The following is an 18,691-nucleotide window of genomic DNA, read 5'->3' as shown; positions in this document are numbered from 1 at the left end:
ATAGTATGCTACTTCATTTAGCCATTCAACAGTCTGTGTTTTATCCTTTACATTTTGTTGGATGGAAGTAAAATACATAGTAATAAAACAGAACATATTGCATTTTTTCTTCATGTGTGACAAGAATGTACTTCGTAATAAAAATGCAAATTTACCATGTCACAATGGATGATGAAAACAGTCTAGGGTAGAAGATGGTGACTGGCATGAAGAACTTAGCCTGTTAAACTTTATAACTCTGTTATAAAGCATTTGTTGGTTATGATTTCACTTCAAAGCAGCTCCTCCACAGCCACTAGCTTGCTCACTACAGTCATGGCAGCAGATGCATGATTAGAGCAGGAGGCTGGAATGGGCATTAGCAATTTTAGCATCTAAATCTTGGTGGGGCAAAAGAAAGTGGGAGGCATGCCAGCAAAGCCACTATACAACACTAAACAATACGTGAATTGCACTATAACAGCGACAAACAGTGACAAACCAGACAATGAAAGATCTTACAATATTCAATGATTACATTTCTCAAAAACAGGTTATAGGCTACATGTGCACCACCAAGTTAGAACAGGAGGCAAAATTTAGAGGTGAAAATAGACCAGTTTAATAGGGTGTGGCACATTGGCTACTAACAGCTTATTACACAACATACACTTAGTATTATTTTCTTAGCTAAAGTATAGGTATCTCCCTGGAATATTACATAATTTACGCAGCAGGATACAATACATTGTTGGACTCAACTTGTTGAGCTGTGCTCACTTGAATAAGAAGGTGGCGCTGCGGTCCTTCATGGGCAAATTTTGTCATCAACTTTGTCATCAAAGTCTGGCATTCTCTGGATTTATGGTGCTTTCAAGCACAATGACGTCAGTGATCTTCAGGTCGTAGCTCTAGAAAGAGGTCCGAGTTCTCAATTTACAATTCCGAGTTAGAGGAAAGTTCAAAACGTATTTTCCCAGTCGTAGCTCGTTTTTCCCGAGTTCACCGTTTTCTGGAACTCACTAATGTCAGATTTTGCAGTTCCAAGTTAACAGTTGTTTTGCTTCATTAACAGCATGGCCAATGTTGAATGTTTATAATTTAAAACTAGGAAAAGAGACCGTTAATCTTAGACTTGGGACCACACAGCCACTCCACTGAATAGCAGGCTAGTGATTGCTTTGCAATGCTTGCAGGTAGCCACTGATTCCTTCCAAACCACTCATTGTTGAATTTGCGAATTTCAACTTGTTGTGTAATGTTTATGTCCAGTGGCCAATGAGCACTGATACATTTTATCTATAATTTATCTTCATTATTTCTCTTCCCATGACAAGGATTAAAAAGGATTTGCCAGTAGATTGTCAACTCGATTCATGAGGATGACTGCTTGCTAAGAATTTGTAAGTATGATGTTGACATGATCAGTCTTATCAAATCTACTGTAGATATAACGTGATTTGACGTCATTGTATCTGTGGCCAATGACCTTGAGCCTTCTTGGATGGGCACTCCTAATGTAACTCTGCCCCACCTGCCCTGAATGATGGGTCGCCACTGGGTATGGGTGGTATTTATTGTGCCTCCAGCAGTGACTGGTCTGGACACAGCCTGTTTAGCCAGCCCTGGACACAGAATGCTGCCAGAGGCTAGAGTGTGGGAGGGGGATATGTGGGATGAAGTGAAAGGTGAAAAGGTGGTACGAAGGGATGCTAATCGCTATGGTCTTATGGAGACGTGGTGAGGAGTCAAGACATTATTATTATTTTTTTTACCTTTATTTAACTAGGCAAGTCAGTTAAGAAGAAATTCTTATTTTCAATGACAGCCTAGGAATAGTGGGTAAACTGCCTGTTCAGGGACAGAACAACAGATTTGTACCTTGTCAGCACGGGGGTTTGAACTTGCAACCTTCCGGTTACCACTAGGCTACCCTGCCGCCCCATTATCATGCACAGTGACCCTTATATCACTCTCTCTAACTTGCTCTATCTCTTCCTATCAGCCTGTTACCATATGTCTCTTTCCCTCTCACCATTATGATGACCCCCTCATTTATCTACCCTTAGATCTTGTGCTCACATACAGCACCCTGCAATTATCTCTCTCTCGATCTTCAGTCCACAAAGGCGGGTCACGTGCTGCACTGTTATCTCTGCTGGGCTGCTGGGTCACAATGTTAGGTGTGTGTGTGCGTGTGTGTCCACTTAACCCATATAGCTAATTTAGTGTCGCTACTAAATCAATAGGCTATGTCATCGTAAAATTCAGATTAGGCTACAGCAGTTTAACTTACAGGTGTATTGCACTGAAAATGTGTTCATCCAGATCCCATCTATGGTAAACACAATCTCCCAGAGGAAACTTAAATAAATGAGTTCTTAGACTCACTGGAAGACCTTGGCCTACATCTCAGTCTATATATAGCCTGTAACTCATTCAACGCAGCAGGCTAAGGACATTTTACACATTGTTCAGTAGGCTACACAGCATCAGTCACCTGTCCTAAACTCCTACCTGACTGTCTTGTGATTTAATTTGATTTCCTGGCCCAAGCTGAAACACAGTGTGAACAATAAGACAAATATCATATGTGTTCAAATATGTTCATTTTGAGAAGCTGGATAGTAACTCAGCCGGAACCTCTTACAGAGGAATCCCAATCACTCTGAAGCAATCCAGCAGAAGTGGGTGTGTGCATGCATAGACGACATGCATCACAGTATCGCACAGCTCTAGACCTCAACTGGCTGCGGCACGTTTCTTCCGTGTGATTGCCCCTCTCACATCAGACGCACACACACCACAGCCAACCTCTACGTTGCGTAGGCTACACCAGAACTAAATAGGGATGATGAGAGGCTCCAGTCGTTCAAAAAGCACGCAGAATCTGGATCTGACGGGTAAGGAATTTGGACTTTAGATAATAAGGTTGATTATGTGCTATGCATGCATACATTCGACTAAAGCTGGGCTGTGAATAGCCGACCGAAAACGACGTATGGGCTTTTCGGGAAGACGTAAACAAGTGTAGATGTCATAGGCAATGTGTTGTTTTGACGCTGAAAAATGACCTTATAGTGACGACGATACGACCTACAGTGTAGACGTTTTGAAGATTGACATTCACGACAGATTGTTTTACCACACTGACAAACATATGTTATTTATTGCCCATGAGCAGCTATTTAATTTGAAGCTGATTCCACTCAGTCGTACAAGTCCATTCATTCAGCATAGGCAGTATAGTTTCATAGGATGAAGTGTACATTTAGTTTGCAATATGTGATCAAAGCTTGACAATTCATTCCTATAGCCTACCTGGCGCTACCAGGATTACTGGTGTTTGCCAGACAAAGGTAATAATGTAGTGTGACATGCAATAGTTTCTTGGGGCCGATTTGGAAGGACAGTCTGCTGAATTTAGGCTCTGCAAAATAATTGATATTTTAACCACAGACCCCTTTGGAATCTTTCATTTAAACTCAAATAAACTGACTTTTTAGGAACAGTTACGATATATTATATGGTAAACATGCTACAGATAACCTTGGCATTTCTAGGCTAAGTGAGTTTCTATGTGTTATTGCTTCTAGCACAACCATTGAGCTATTAAGGGCGAAAGCTCCCTGACAGCTGCGACGTGGGACAGCCTGGTCTCATACACTAGACGTAACATAGTGTAATGAAACAGGCAGGGAGCAGGCCTCGAACCCTCGACCTTCTAGCACGAAATCCAGCACACGATCGACTGTGCCCCAAAAGCATGCTCACGCAGCAGAGTCGATATCCGCGCTTATAAACCCAGGGTCGTTACACTAATTCCTCCTTTCTAAGAGCTCGTCCTCACGCTAGCTTGCGAATCTACGTCTTATAGGAACGCGCTCACTGGCCAAGCACACGCAGTGTCATGGATGCATGGTCTGATCCCACTTCTGACACCAATGTAATGAAACAGGCATAGAGCAGGCCTCGAACCACCGACCATCTAGCCCGAAGTCCAGCGCGCTATCGACTGTGTCCCAAAAGCATGCTCAAGTGGCAGAGTCGATATCCGAGCTTATAAACCCAGGGTCGTTATTCTAGTAAACATAAATCCGGGACCCTGAATGAGTATGATATGTTACGTTTGGTATGGTTACATAAGACAAATGGTTACGTCTGGGTGGATGGCTGGACATATAACGAGAAGATCTAGCAACCCAATGGTTGCGAGTTCAAATCTCATCACGGACAACTTTAGAATTTTTGCTAATTAGCACCTATTCAACTACTTACTACTTTTTAGATACTTTGCAACTGCTTAGCAACTACGTAGCATGTTAGCTAACCCTTCCCCTAACACTAACCGTAACTCTTTTAGCTAACCGTACCCCTAACCTTAACCTTTTAACATAACTCCTAAACTTAACCCGTAACCCAGCTAACATTAGGAAGCTAGATAATGTTAGCCACCTAGATAGCAAGCTAGTTAATGTCATTTTTTTTGCAGATTCTTAACACATTGTAGGTTTTGCAAAATTGTAACATATTGGACATTTGCAAATTCATAACATATAATACAAATTGTAATTCGTAACATATCATATGAAATTGGTGATGGACACCACAACTTAATATGTACCATATGAAATATAACATATCATACTAAATGTAGTGTTTCGGATTTATGTACAGAATAATATGAAATGCTCTGAGGCCAGGTTTTGTGGGAGGGGCCATGCTAGACCCACTTTCTGTTCATGATACAATGTAGTGTAGAAGGTTCAGTCATGAGTTGATTTATATCCTTGGAAAACCACCTCACTGTGGTGTTGCAGCTGCTGCACCAAAAACAATACTGGCAACTATGTATGAATTGTGTTTTCACTGCCTTAGTTGCTCATAGGGCATTCACTGTGTGCTATCCCAATGTTTTGACTATAAATGACAGGCTAAAAGGCTTCCTGGCAAGCACACCTATCTGGCAGGTTGAGAAACCAAGGAATTTACATACACTGTAACGGCAAAATGTATAAATGGAAATGGTGTATTATCAACAGTGAAATACTGTGTGACACGTTTTACTACAGCATACTGTAAATTGTAGTGAATTGTGGGAAAATACAGGGAAAGAATTGTACTGTAATTACACCCCAGATTACAGTAACATACCATATTTTTGGAGCGTCAAAAACCTTTTGTGTCAGACTCCGAAGTGGCGCAGCGATCTAAGGCACAGCATCACAGTGTTGTGGCATCATTACAGCCTGGCGTTTGATCCCAGGCTGTCACAACCAGCCATGACCGGGAGTCCCATAGGGCAGCCCACAATTGGCCCAGCATCATCCGGGTTAGGGGAGGGTTTGACCGGGTGGGGGGGCTTTACTAGGCTCATTGCGCTCCAGCAACTCCTTGTGGTGGGCCAGGCCCCTGCAGGCTGACTCAGGTCGTCAGTTGAACGGTGTTTCCCCCGACACTTTGGATTCCGGGTTAAGCGAGCGGGTGTTAAGAAGCGCGGCTTGGCGAGTCATGTTACGGTGGACGCATGACTTGACCTTCGCCTCTCCCATGCCTGTTGGGTAGTTGCAGCGATGAGACAAGATCGTGATCACGAAATTGGGGAGAAAAAGGGGGTAAAAATGGATTAAAAAAACTTTTGCTTCAAAAACAAATATTGTTGTTTCTGGTTCATTAACTTATTTAGAGGTGTGCTTTGTAAGAGGCTATATTTGTTGTACCAGTTAGTGAGAATGCTGTAACATTTTAACTGATATATGGATATCAATTTTTATTTAACCTTTATTTAACCTTTATTTAGTTGAAAATGTATAGGAGTCAGCTTAGAGTGGTAGCAAGTCGTAAACCTTTATTGGTTGAGCATTTTGCCATTACCTGTTTTGCCCTGTAGTTGCTGTATGTTTGGAAGCCTTTGTTAAGGCCTCTATTAAGTACAAGTGATATAACACCAAATATTCATTGATATTCTGTAATTACTTAGCACAGTGGTTCCCAAACAACTTACTCTTGAAAGTTGTAATAGTAGATTTCGAAATTGGGAAGTGCATTATCAGTTTTCCTCTTGTCATGTCATTCATTGTGTAACCAATGTGAAATGGCTTGCTAGTTAGCGGTGGTGCGTGCTAATAGCGTTTCAATTGGGTGACGTCACTCGCTCTGAGACCTTGAAGTAGTTGTTCCCCTTGCTCTGCAAGGGCCGTGGATTTTGTATGGGTAACGATGCTTCGAGGGTGGCTGTTGTTAATGTGTGGAGAGGGTCCCTGGTTCAAGCCCAGGTAGGGGCGAGGAGAGGGACGGAAGCTGTACTGTTACAATTGCGTACCTTAGAGAGCTATGTATAACTTGTCAGAAATATCCAGATCAACTAGCCCATGTTAGCTAATGTTTTTTAGCTAGGTTTTTTTAGCCCATAGATTTTGTTGTGATGTTTTAATGTTGGAGTCACTCAAATATCACATGAATGCACATTAGACATGGATAAAATGTATAGAATTGCAAGAAAATTTGATTTAAAACTGCAAAACCCCGGTGTCGAAGTCGTGGATGTCGATTAACATTTCAGTTGAATGCATTCAGTTGTACAACTGACTAGGTATCCTCTTTCCCAATATGTTCTCTGTACCCCATGACAAAATGTGTAGAATTGCAGGAAATTAGCTTTAAACCTGCAAAATGTTATCTTCGCCAACAAGAGGGCGAACAGTGCTTGTGCCCATAGAAATAGATGTGGTGCTCGCAAGGAACTCCTGACTATAGCAGCCAACCTGCTTGCACCAATCCCATGTAAATACTGTGAATTAATAACCCCATCTCACCTAAATTAATTTAATTTAATTTATTCATTACAGTAGCATTTACTTTTTTTTACAGTATTGTACTGTGTGTCAAACTGTCATTACACAGTACTTGCTTTGATACTGTATTAATATTACAGTAGGTGTACTTCAGTATGAAATACAGTAACTTACATGCCGATAGCTGCCTATAACTTACAATTCTGGGCAACCCCTTTAAAGTGTAATGACTAAAGCTTACTGTTTGAAGTCAAACCTTGTCATAACCAGATTGACGCTGACAAATCAGGTTTGTTAGCTCCAAAGAATGTGGAGTGGTAGTATTGGACTGGTTAGAGAATCTACACTACAGAATGCACAAACAATAATTATAAAAGGGCAAATCTCTGTCAGGGGCACATTGTAAAGAGTTTACCGTGAATTTGACAGTATCTTACAGGCAGCTCTGTGGCAAGTAAAATTCTATATTTCATATTACAGTACACTTATTGTAATTTAAATATGGTATCAAAGCAAGTACAGTAAAATGGACTATTATTTTGTAAAAAAGTAAATGCTACCTTAATCAGAATTATTGAATGAATGGATGAATGAAATTGGTTGATGGGAGGGGTTTGTATTTCCACAGTATTTTACTGTAATTACAAAGGATTGGTGCAAGCAGGTTACCTTCTAGGTAAAGTGTTTGCAAACATTACAGCATATTAATGAATATTTTGTGTTTTATATCACTTGCACTTCTAGAGGCCTTGTCTCCATGTAGCGCTATCTTAGGCGTCTCACAGTACATTGCAATTTATTGCCCTGGCGACATCGGCAGTCCTCATGCCTCCTTGCAGCATGCCTAAGGCACGTTCACGTAGATGAGCAGGGACCCTGGACATCTTTCTTTTGGTGTTTTTCAGAGTCAGTAGAAAGTCCTCTTTAGTGTGCTACGTTTTCATAACTGTGACCTTAATTGCCTACCGTCTGTAGGCTGTTAGTGTCTTAACGACCTTTCCACAGGTGCATGTTCATTAATTGTTTATGGTTCATTGAACAAGCATGGGAAACAGTGTTTAAACCCTTTACAATGAAGATCTGTGAAGTTATTTCGATTTTTACGAATCATCTTTGAAAGACAGGGTCCTGAAAAAGGGATGTTTTTTTTTTTGCTGAGTTTATATGAGATGAGTAATGCACAATATGTAAACATTATTAAAGTGACCAGTGTTCCAATTATTAAAGTGGCCAGTGATTTCAAGTCTATGTATAGGGCAGCTGCCTCTAATGTTCTAGTGATGGCTATTTAATTGTCTGATGGCTGTTTTTCAGTCTCTTGGTCCCAGCTTTGATGCACCTGTACTAACCTCACCTTCTGGATGATAGCAGGGTGAACAAGCAGTGGCCTGGGTGGTTGTTGCCCTTGATGATCTTTTAGGCCTTCCTGTGACATCGGGTGCTGTAGGTGTCCAGGAGGGCAGGTAGTTTCCCCCTGATTATGTGTTGGGCAGACCGCACCACCACCTGGAGAGCCCTGCGGTTGCTGGCTGTGCAGTTTCCGTACCAGGTGGTGATACAGCCCGACAGGTTGCTTTCGTTTGTGCATCTATAAATGTTTGTGAGGGTTTTAGGTGCCACGCCAAATTTCTTCAGCCTCCTGAGGTTGAAGAGGTGCTGTTGCACCTTTTTCACCACACTGTCTGTGTGGGTGGACCTGGGTGGACCACACTGTCTGTGTGGGTGGATCTGTGTCTGCTGTTTCCTGAAGTCCACGATCAGCTCCTTTGTTTTGTTGACATTGAGTGAGAGGTTATTTTCATATTCATATTCATTACCGTTATGACCTTTGGGTACCAATTATAATCACTATGAGGTGTGCCCACTTCTGAACATTGTGCATCCATGGGCTATTGTGTGTTATCAGGTCTTCTGATCCACCATCCAGTATAATGTACTATCAATGCTTCAAAATCTTAAGCTTAGCTAGCCCAATGCTGCCATCTTATGGACAAACACTACCTGTATTGGAGAGGTGCACCCTTTTGTTTGGGATTGAGATAGAAGTTATTCACAAACACTGAACCTGTTGGTATCCTGAGGTCATGCAAGCATTACAATATTACTTTGGTATATACCCATCAGCTAATTATCTCACCATTGTGGTTTGAACAGTTTTGTACAAAACAACTTTTAAAGTATAGCTCCCATATTTGTTTTACGCTATGGTTTTACACTGTAACATCTATATATTTAGTGTTAAGATGTATATCTTGTGAGTTATACCTGTATCATTATTTCCCTGTCTGTAGCAGCCTACAGTCTATCTGAATAGCTTCTACCCTCAAGCCATAAGACCACTGAACAGTTAATCATATGGCTACCCAGACTATTTGCATTGACCCCCTTTTTTTGGTTGTTGCACTGACCGTCTTGCACTGGCTCTACCCACACACACACACTACACTCCACTCCAATACACACATACTCTCACTGCAGCTACTCTTATCTATCCTGATTGACTAGTCACTTTCCCCCCTACCTATATGTACATATTACCTCAATCACCTCAACCCCATCTGTGCAGCAGCAGTTAGGCTCCTCCTCATTCTTAAAAGGATTCAATCATTTAGTTTTTTGGGAACAGTATGGTTGTTTCAATGGAGTGCTTTCTCCACATCTGGAGATATTTTTCATTTGAGAAGATTGATTGAGATCGATCAACCTGGCTATGCAAGCTTGCTAGTCTACTTGATCTGGCAAGAAGCAACAAGAGCAGGATTGAGGGACTAGGACATGAGGACAACGAGAAAGAGGAAAAATAGAGGATAAAACCAACAGAAAAAGAAATTGATTTGGAGGGTTTCTGAAAGATTTCTAAAGGAAAGACCGTACAAGGCATTGAAAAGGAAACCAAATCTAAACAAGCACATAAAGTAGGATTATTCTGGACATTGTAGTTGGTGTGAACAGTGTTAATGATCAAGCCATGAACTGTCCCGCTCCATCTTTGGAGGATACATGAAAGACTTGGCATCTATTGGTTTACCTAACAATCAGCCCCCGTCCCCACAGGAGGCCTTTTGGTAGGCTGTCATTGTAAAAAAGAATTTGTTCTTTACTGACATGCCTAGTTAAGTTAAATAAACTATAGTTATATACTCATGGTATCCTAACTTTTCATGGTATCCTAATATTTCTTATTATAAAAAAAATTCATTATTTCAAAGTTGCTTGCATCAATGCTCAAATTCTAAAAATAACAAATGGCAATCGTAGCAGGAACTTGGCCCATTCCATTTAATCTAACAGCTGAACAGAACTCTGAACATTGTAAACAGCATCAAACAAAAGTTAAGAGGGAAAAATCCAGAGACACCGTTTACTGATTATACTCTAATTGGAGACAATACAATCTCTGACGTGCTCTTCTTTACAGATGTCATGTTCCCCAGCAAGAAAACAATTAATGGTTACTCAAACGGAAACTAAAAGTCACTGACAACAACCAAAACAAGTGGGGTTTTAGGAGGAGTTCTGAAAGACACTCATGGGGGTGTCCATTGAAAGTTGTCTAGCAACAACTGGGACCTAAAAGGCAAACAAAATAAAACCCCATACCAAACTTAAAGTGAGGAAGCAAACCAAAAAGTGGAGCAAAACAAAACCAGGGAAGATCAGATAAAGGATTGATTGTCTAGAAATTAAAATCAGCCACGCCAACTAAAGGTGTTAACTCTCCACATCTCTCAAAACAACTGGAGTACTCGGCCAACCACTCTTAAATATAATCTGGGCCAGCACAGGTGAAACACATACTGACTAATGAGGTGACACCAATTGGTGCGCCCCATGCTCTACCGTGCTAACACCCAACCTCAAAATATATACATCGGAAAACCAAAGCCTGCAACACAGCATACTGCTGCTTGGTATTCTGCCACATGTAGGTACTTTGGCCATGTCGGAAAAAGATAAATCACTAATGGTCCACAAATCTTGGTATTTCATGAACAGGAGCCTGATAATCGACTCTTCACCATTAATGCCTACAACAATGGCACTGTAACGATTCAATGGCCTAGAAATTGTACTAATCCTCTATAAATACAATAGTTTACATCATTGCAAGAGCTAACAGACACCTTGAAAGAGAATGACACTAACTGCTACACTTTAATCAGAAGACTGATGGGAAATCAGTTAATTCCTAAAGTCCCACACTCTCATATCTAACCAAGCCATCCTTGCAGACATGGAGAGCGACAACATGTTCCAGGCTTTGGGAGTATCTCCCTACTGGATGTAGAGGTGAATGAGCTGTGTGGTGAGGTGACAGTTCTGAGGCAGGATAAGGAGGGGCTGAGAGAGAAGCTGGCAACGGGGAGTAGCTACAAAGGGAGTTGTCAGCAGGCATATAATTGCTACAACACAGAGACACCACCATCCACACTCTAAGATAGCAACTGGAGCCTACCACAACCCTCACTATCACACCCTCACATCCCCTCATCGGCAGTACCACGTATTGAACCTCCGGAACTCACACAGACTCAGTACATGAGGTCAGTAATCAGGTCTGACCCGACCTCCCCAGGATCTTTACATCCCAGCCCCAGAGCACCAGCGCCAGTGGAGCCATGCTGGGACCCTCAGAAGAGAGGAACGAAAGGCCATCTGTGGTCCCCACCCCACTCCATCCCCCAAAAAATCATTCCAGACACCACAGCCCACAACAGCAGCAGAGCACCCTATTGCCTTCATTTTTAATGTGACTCCAATGGGACATTTCTCAGACAGAAACTGCTATTCCCTGGCATGTCAGTCAGAAAGCTATGGTGACCAACAACACCAAGTGTCTTGAAAAGTCTGTCAAGAAATAAATGAAATGGGGCAAATATTATAATGACATCCTACCCCAGCCAAAACCGGACGACGCTGTGCCAATTGTGCGCTGCCCTATGGGACTCCCCATCCCGGCCCGGATGTGATACAGCCTGGATTCGATACCAGGGACTGTAGTGATGCCTCTTGCACTGAGACGCAGTGCCTTAGACCACTGCACCACTCGGGAGCCAAATAATTTGATGGCAATGAGAGGACCTGTGGCAGCCAGAGATGCAAAGAGATTTCCTAACACCAAAATCACTATGTCTACCCTGTTGCCACATGGAGCTGTGCCCTTCCACATTATTCAAAGCAACAACAATTATTTGTCTAGAGGCTGTGCTCTCTTGGACAATGTTTACCTGGCGATCCACCATGACATTCACCCCCAGATGATGTACGACCTAGTACACTTGAACAAGCAGGGTGTCAAGGCGTTTGCTAGGAACTGAAAGAAACTCCTCTGGGACAAAGCAAAAACCAAAATAAGAGGAACTTTGCCATACATCCTCCAAGATCACAACCACCAGCCCCCACTCAGAGAGTCCAGCTCCACCCTACACCACCAGTCCACATCCAGAGAGGCCAGCTCTACCCTACACCACCAGGCCACATCCAGAGAGGCCTGCTCTACCCTTCACCACCAGGCCACATCCAGAGAGGCCAGCTCTACCCTACACCACCAGGCCACATCCAGAGAGGCCTGCTCTACCCTTCACCACCAGGCCACATCCAGAGAGGCCAGCTCTACCCTACACCACCAGGCCAGCTCTACCCTTCACCACCAGGCCACATCCAGAGAGGCCAGCTCTACCCTTCACCACCCGGCCTCATCCAGAGAGGCCAGCTCCACCCTACACCACCAGGCCACATCCAGAGAGGCCAGCACCACCCTACACCACCAGGCCACATCCAGAGAGGCCAGCTCTACCCTTCACCACCAGGCCTCATCCAGAGAGGCCAGCTCCACCCTACACCACCAGGCCACATCCAGAGAGGCCAGCTCCACCCTACACCACCAGGCCACATCCAGAGAGGCCTGCTCTACCCTTCACCAACAGGCCTCATCCAGAGAGGCCAGCTCTACCCTTCACCACCAGGCCACATCCAGAGAGGCCTCCTCTACCCTTCACCACCAGGCCCCATCCAGAGAGGCCTGCTCTACCCTTCACCACCAGGCCACATCCAGAGAGGCCTGCTCTACCCTTCACCACCAGGCCACATCCAGAGAGGCCTGCTCTACCCTTCACCACCAGGCCACATCCAGAGAGGCCTGCTCTACCCTTCACCACCAGGCCACATCCAGAGAGGCCTGCTCTACCCTTCACCACCAGGCAACATCCAGAGAGGCCAGCTCTACCCTTCACCAACCGGCCTCATCCAGAGAGGCCAGCTCCACCCTACACCACCAGGCCACATCCAGAGAGGCCAGCACCACCCTACACCACCAGGCCACATCCAGAGAGGCCAGCTCTACCCTTCACCACCAGGCCTCATCCAGAGAGGCCAGCTCCACCCTACACCACCAGGCCACATCCAGAGAGGCCAGCTCCACCCTACACCACCAGGCCACATCCAGAGAGGCCTGCTCTACCCTTCACCACCAGGCCTCATCCAGAGAGGCCAGCTCTACCCTTCACCACCAGGCCACATCCAGAGAGGCCTCCTCTACCCTTCACCACCAGGCCCCATCCAGAGAGGCCTGCTCTACCCTTCACCACCAGGCCACATCCAGAGAGGCCTGCTCTACCCTTCACCACCAGGCCACATCCAGAGAGGCCTGCTCTACCCTTCACCACCAGGCCACATCCAGAGAGGCCTGCTCTACCCTTCACCACCAGGCCACATCCAGAGAGGCCAGCTCTACCCTTCACCACCAGGCCACATCCAGAGAGGCCAGCTCCACCCTACACCACCAGGCCACATCCAGAGAGGCCAGCTCTACCCTTCACCACCAGGCCACATCCAGAGAGGCCAGCTCTACCCTTCACCACCAGGCCACATCCAGAGAGGCCAGCTCTACCCTACACCACCAGGCCACATCCAGAGAGGCCAGCACCACCCTACAGCACCAGGCCACATCCAGAGAGGCCAGCTCCACCCTACACCACCAGGCTTCATCCAGAGAGGTCAGCTCCAGCCTGTACCATCGGGCCCCTTCCAAAAAAGACTAGTTCCACCCTACACCATAGGTTAACTTCCAGAGAGGCCAGCTCCACCCTGCACCATGGAGCCCCTTCCAGAGAGGCCGGATCCACCAGACAACATTGGGCCCCTTCCAGATTGGACACAGATCTGGGGAAGGGTAACAAAAAATGTCTGCAGCATTGAAGGTCCCCAAGAACACAGTGGCCTCCTTCATTCTTAAATGGAAGAAGTTTGGAACCACCAAAATTCTTCCTAGAGTTGGCCACCCGGCCAAACTGACCAATCAGGGGAGAAGGGCCTAGGTCAGGGACGTGACCAAGAACCGATGGTCACTCTGACAGAGCTCCAGAGTTCCTCTGTGGAGATGGGAGAACCTTCCAGAGGACAACCATCTCTGCAGCAGTCCACCAATCAGGCCTTTATGGTAGAGTGGCCAGACGGAAGCCACTCCTCAGTAAAAGGTACATGACAGCCCACTTAATGACTCTCAAACCATGAGAAACAAGATTCTCTTTTCTGATGCATCACGTCTGGAGGAAACCTGCCACCATCTCTACGGGAAAGCATAGTGGTGGCAGCACCATGCTGTGGGGATGTTTTTCAGCGGCAGGGACTGGGAGACTAGTCAAGATCGAGAGAAAGGTTCACCTCCAACAGGACAACGACCCTATGTACACAGCCAAGACAACACAGGAGTGACAAGTCTCTGAATGTCCTTGAGTGGCTCAGCCAGAGCCCGGACTTGAACCCGATCTAACATCTCTGGAGAGACCTGAAAATATTTATCCGTTATTTTAACAGGTAAGTTGACTGAGAACACATTCTCATTGACAGCAACGACCTGGGGAATAGTTACAGGGGAGAGGAGGGGGATAAATGAGCCAATTGTAAACTGGGGATTATTAGGTGACTGTGATGGTTTGAGGGCCAGATTGGGAATTTAGCCAGGACACCCCTACTCTTACAATAAGTGCCATGGGATCTTTAATGACCTCAGAGAGTCAGGACACCCTTTAACGTCCCATCCGAAGGACAGCACCCTACACAGGGCAGCGTCCCCAATCACTGCCCTGGGGAATTGGGATATTTTTTTTTAGACCAGAGGAAAGAGTGGCTCCTACTGGCCCTCCAACACCACTTCCAGCAGCATCTGGTCTCCCATCCAGGGACTGACCTGGACCAAGCCTGCTTAGCTTCAGAAGCAAGCAAGCAGTGGTATGCAGGGTGGTATGCTGCTGGCTAAAATAGCTGTGCAGCAACACTCCCCATCCAACCTGACAGAGCTTGAGAGGATCTGCAGAGAAGAATGGGAGAAATTGCCCAAATACAGGTGTGCCAAGCTTGAAGCGTCATACCCAAGCAGACTCGAGGCTGTAATTGCCACCAAAAATGCTTCAACAAAGTACTGAGTAAAGGGTCTGAATACTTATGTAAATGTGATATTTCCAGGCTTATTTTATTATACATTTGCAAAAATGTAAAATAAACTATTTTTGCTTTGGCATTATGGGGTATTGTGTGTAGATCGATGAGGGAAAAAAACGATTTAATACATTTTAGAATAAGGCTGTAACGTAACAAAATGGAGATAGTCAAGGGTCTGAATACTTTCCGAATACACCGTATTCAAGCGGTGAAGCTCAGAGAGGATCTCATGACAAATAAAGAAGGCGTGCTGTGAATAGTGTGTAAATAGTATTTTTGTTGTCTCTTGGTGTCTGTCCTATATATAATTTATTCGAATTTGAATATATTATGTTGTTCTTGTCTATTACTGTTCTGTACTTTGTCATGTATTTGCAAGTTTTATGTTGACCCCCAGGGACCCCAGGAAGATTAGCTACTGCTTCTAATGGAGAAAGTCTACACATTTTGTATTCGGCGCATGTGACTAATAAAATGTGATTTGATCTTAAATACTCGGTATACGATGTCGTATTGTGTAGTTACTACGGTAAACAGAATACTACGTATTAGTGTCTCCGAATTGATACATTGTCCTTTTTGTAGAGAACTTGAAACTACAGATGTTTAGGGAATAATGAAGTCGTTTAGTAGACCATTAATCCCAATCTAAATTTGGAAGTATGACATTTGAGGGAAATTGTAATAGCATTAACAGCGTTACTTCATTGTTTCCGAGCAAATGTGCGCGTGTTTTCGCGAGATTATGGTAGGCACATCCTTCTGCGGTTTCACCACGATACCGCCAGACTTCATCAGAACACTGATGCGAGACCATTCGCTTGAAACGCATGACAAAAGGCTCCGCGCCACAGTAGTCGAAGCAACCACCATGTCCTCAATGTCAGTTGGAATGGAAGAACGACCATCGAACTCTGCAACGCCGCGTGAACTCACTCAAAACCCGCTTAAGAAAATATGGATGCCGTTGCCGTGTAAAAATGGCCTTCCCGAGAAACACATATCTCAGAGAAAGGGTGCGTATATAACGTTACCGACGTGGCTAGACCGCAAGCCGGTTGTTGCACACGCACGAATAATACATTTAATGTACGTTGTTTACGTGGTGAAAATGCATTTTATTCATAGTTAGCTAACGTTACATTTATCTCTTACTAGTTGACATTACAAACGTGCAGCCGAGCGTCAAGCCAGGTTCTTATCTATATATTGTGTCTTAACGCAATTTTCGTTGATTACGTGGAGAAAATATAAATGTGTCAACGGCGTGATCGTCAGCCAGAGAAAGAACATTAGTCTTCTTGGCAATCGATTATTGATGATCTTTGCTGCCTGTTATCTGATGACTGTCTGTTCTGACTGCCTTTCTGACTGGTTCTTCATACTGTCATTGGACTTGCCCCTCTCCAGTCCAGAGCAACGTCCTTTGCTTCTCAGTGTTAATCTCATTGTATATTTTGTCCTGATTTGTGAAAGAAGCAGATGCCAGTACAACAACCCAAGCGGTTGAGCATTAGTGGCAAACTAAGTCACTTTCAGGACACACTGCTCATTGAAGTATCTATTGTCTGTTCTCCCAGTACTGACTGTTCACAACAGGCCAGTAGATGGTAATCCATGGTGGCATTGTCCTAAATCACTGCCCCATCCTTTATCAATCCAAACTTGTTGGTAAACAGGAATTCTAGTCTTGACTCCTGGCACTGGACTCTGTGGATCTGCTTCTCTAAGCCTGTATTACCCTGTTCAATAGTATTTTTATTAGTATGATTTGTTCTGTGGGTTGACCAGACATCATAGGCCACTTTCCTGGTCAGAATAAGCTGCTATGACAATAGTATTTTGCATGCTACATTTCCCTCATGAGAGATCTCTATGACAACTTAAGGTTTTACTGGCTTGGTCAGTCATAGAATATCACCATGGTTTGTAATACATAACCTGATCAGTTGCTGGCTTGCTGCACAGGTTTTTATGTTTGAAACTCACAAACATATAGGCAACTTTGACATTTGTTCCTGGCATTGACTTGTTGTATTAACACCACTGGATTGTCTTTTTCACCAAAGGGATATAATATGAAGCCTGGCTCCTCTCTCACCCTGTCCTCTACAGATCGGGTGTGAGAAAGTGTGTGTGTGGAAACTAGGTTACAAGTCTCCAGATGCCTTGGTTTGTACTGTCATTTCACAATAGCGTGCCACGGTGGCACTTGTGACATTTGGTACCTCTACTCCTTATTGACAACATCCCCAGTACTTTCTGATATGGTTTTCTTTCTTCATGTTAGATAGCATTAGTACACAGTGATTGGTGGAATATGTTGTCCTTATCTGATTTCAACACAATGTTGCCATCTTTGCAAACTGCTCTCTTTCACTTGGTTCAATAGTTAGTGTGAGTTACAGAGGGCAGGTCAGTTGAGGGACAAAAGTTAACTTGGGAATTAACTCCAAAGGATCATTTAGGACAATTTAATGAAAAAATGTTGTAATCAGAGCCCTTCACTGCTATAGCCTGCACTGTGTTCCGTTATGTTTATATTTCAATGCCGGTCTGTCCAAATATAGTAGAATAATTTAACCTGTCTCTCCCTCTACTCTTTTTCCATGTGCAGTATGTATGACCAACTGCCCCACCCTGATAGTGACGGTGGGCCTCCCAGCCAGAGGGAAGACCTACATCTCCAAGAAGCTCACCCGCTATCTCAACTGGATCGGCGTGCCCACCAGAGGTACCAACTCTCAGCCGTTTTACCTGAAATGACATTTCGGCAATCCACTCACACACACTCAAACTCGTAAGAATTCAACAGTCTGTAAGAGAGGTCGACCGTTTATGATTTTTCAACGCCGATACCGATTATTGAAGGATCAAAAAAAGCCGATACCGATTATTCGGCCGATTTTTAAAAACAAACAAAAAAACCATGTATTTATTTATTTGTAATAATGATAATTAAAGTTCCTTGCTCAGAACATGAGAACATATGAAAGCTGGTGGTTCCTTTTAACATGAGTATTCAATATTCCCAGGTAAGAAGTTTTAGGTTGTAGTTATCATAGGAATTATAGGACTATTTCTCTCTATACCATTTGTATTTCATATACCTTTGACTATTGGATGTTCTTATAGGCACTTTAGTATTGCCAGTGTAACAGTATAGCTTCCTGTCCCTCTCCTCGCCCCTACCTGGGCTCGAACCAGGAACACATCGAAAACAGCCACCCTCGAAGCATCGTTATCCATTGCTTCACAAATGCCGCGGCCCTTGCAGAGCAAGGGGAACAACTACTTCAAGGTCTCAGAGCGAGTGCCGTCACCGATAGAACAGCTATTAACGCGCACCCCGCTAACTAGCTAGCTATTTCACATCGGTTACACCAGCCTAATCTCGGGAGTTGATAGGCTTGAAGTCATAAACAGCTCAATGCTTGAAGCACAAAGAAGAGCTGCTGGCAAAACGCACAAAAGTGCTT

General features: G+C 44.1%; 1 protein-coding gene across 3 annotated transcripts in view; it reads left to right on the top strand.

Annotated features, from left to right (window-relative positions):
• Nucleotides 1-2,750: 2,750 nt before the first annotated feature.
• Nucleotides 2,751-18,691, top strand: part of LOC139371235 (6-phosphofructo-2-kinase/fructose-2,6-bisphosphatase 4-like) — a 40,674-nt gene continuing 24,733 nt past the window's right edge. The window contains exons 1-2 of one of the 3 annotated variants that reach the window (XM_071111454.1): nucleotides 2,751-2,882; nucleotides 17,830-17,946. In XM_071111454.1, coding sequence (XP_070967555.1) covers nucleotides 2,831-2,882; nucleotides 17,830-17,946 — 169 coding nt within the window. In that variant the 5' untranslated portion in view covers nucleotides 2,751-2,830. Of the gene's footprint in view, nucleotides 2,883-15,992; nucleotides 16,229-17,829; nucleotides 17,947-18,691 lie in introns of those variants that run through there. The other 2 variants (XM_071111452.1, XM_071111453.1) reach the window with 2 other exon arrangements.

The sequence above is a fragment of the Oncorhynchus clarkii genome, chromosome 17, assembly GCF_045791955.1.
Source record: "Oncorhynchus clarkii lewisi isolate Uvic-CL-2024 chromosome 17, UVic_Ocla_1.0, whole genome shotgun sequence".
Taxonomy (NCBI): domain Eukaryota; kingdom Metazoa; phylum Chordata; class Actinopteri; order Salmoniformes; family Salmonidae; genus Oncorhynchus; species Oncorhynchus clarkii.
Note: the sequence above shows the minus strand (reverse complement) of the source record. Positions and strands in the feature narration are given on the sequence as shown.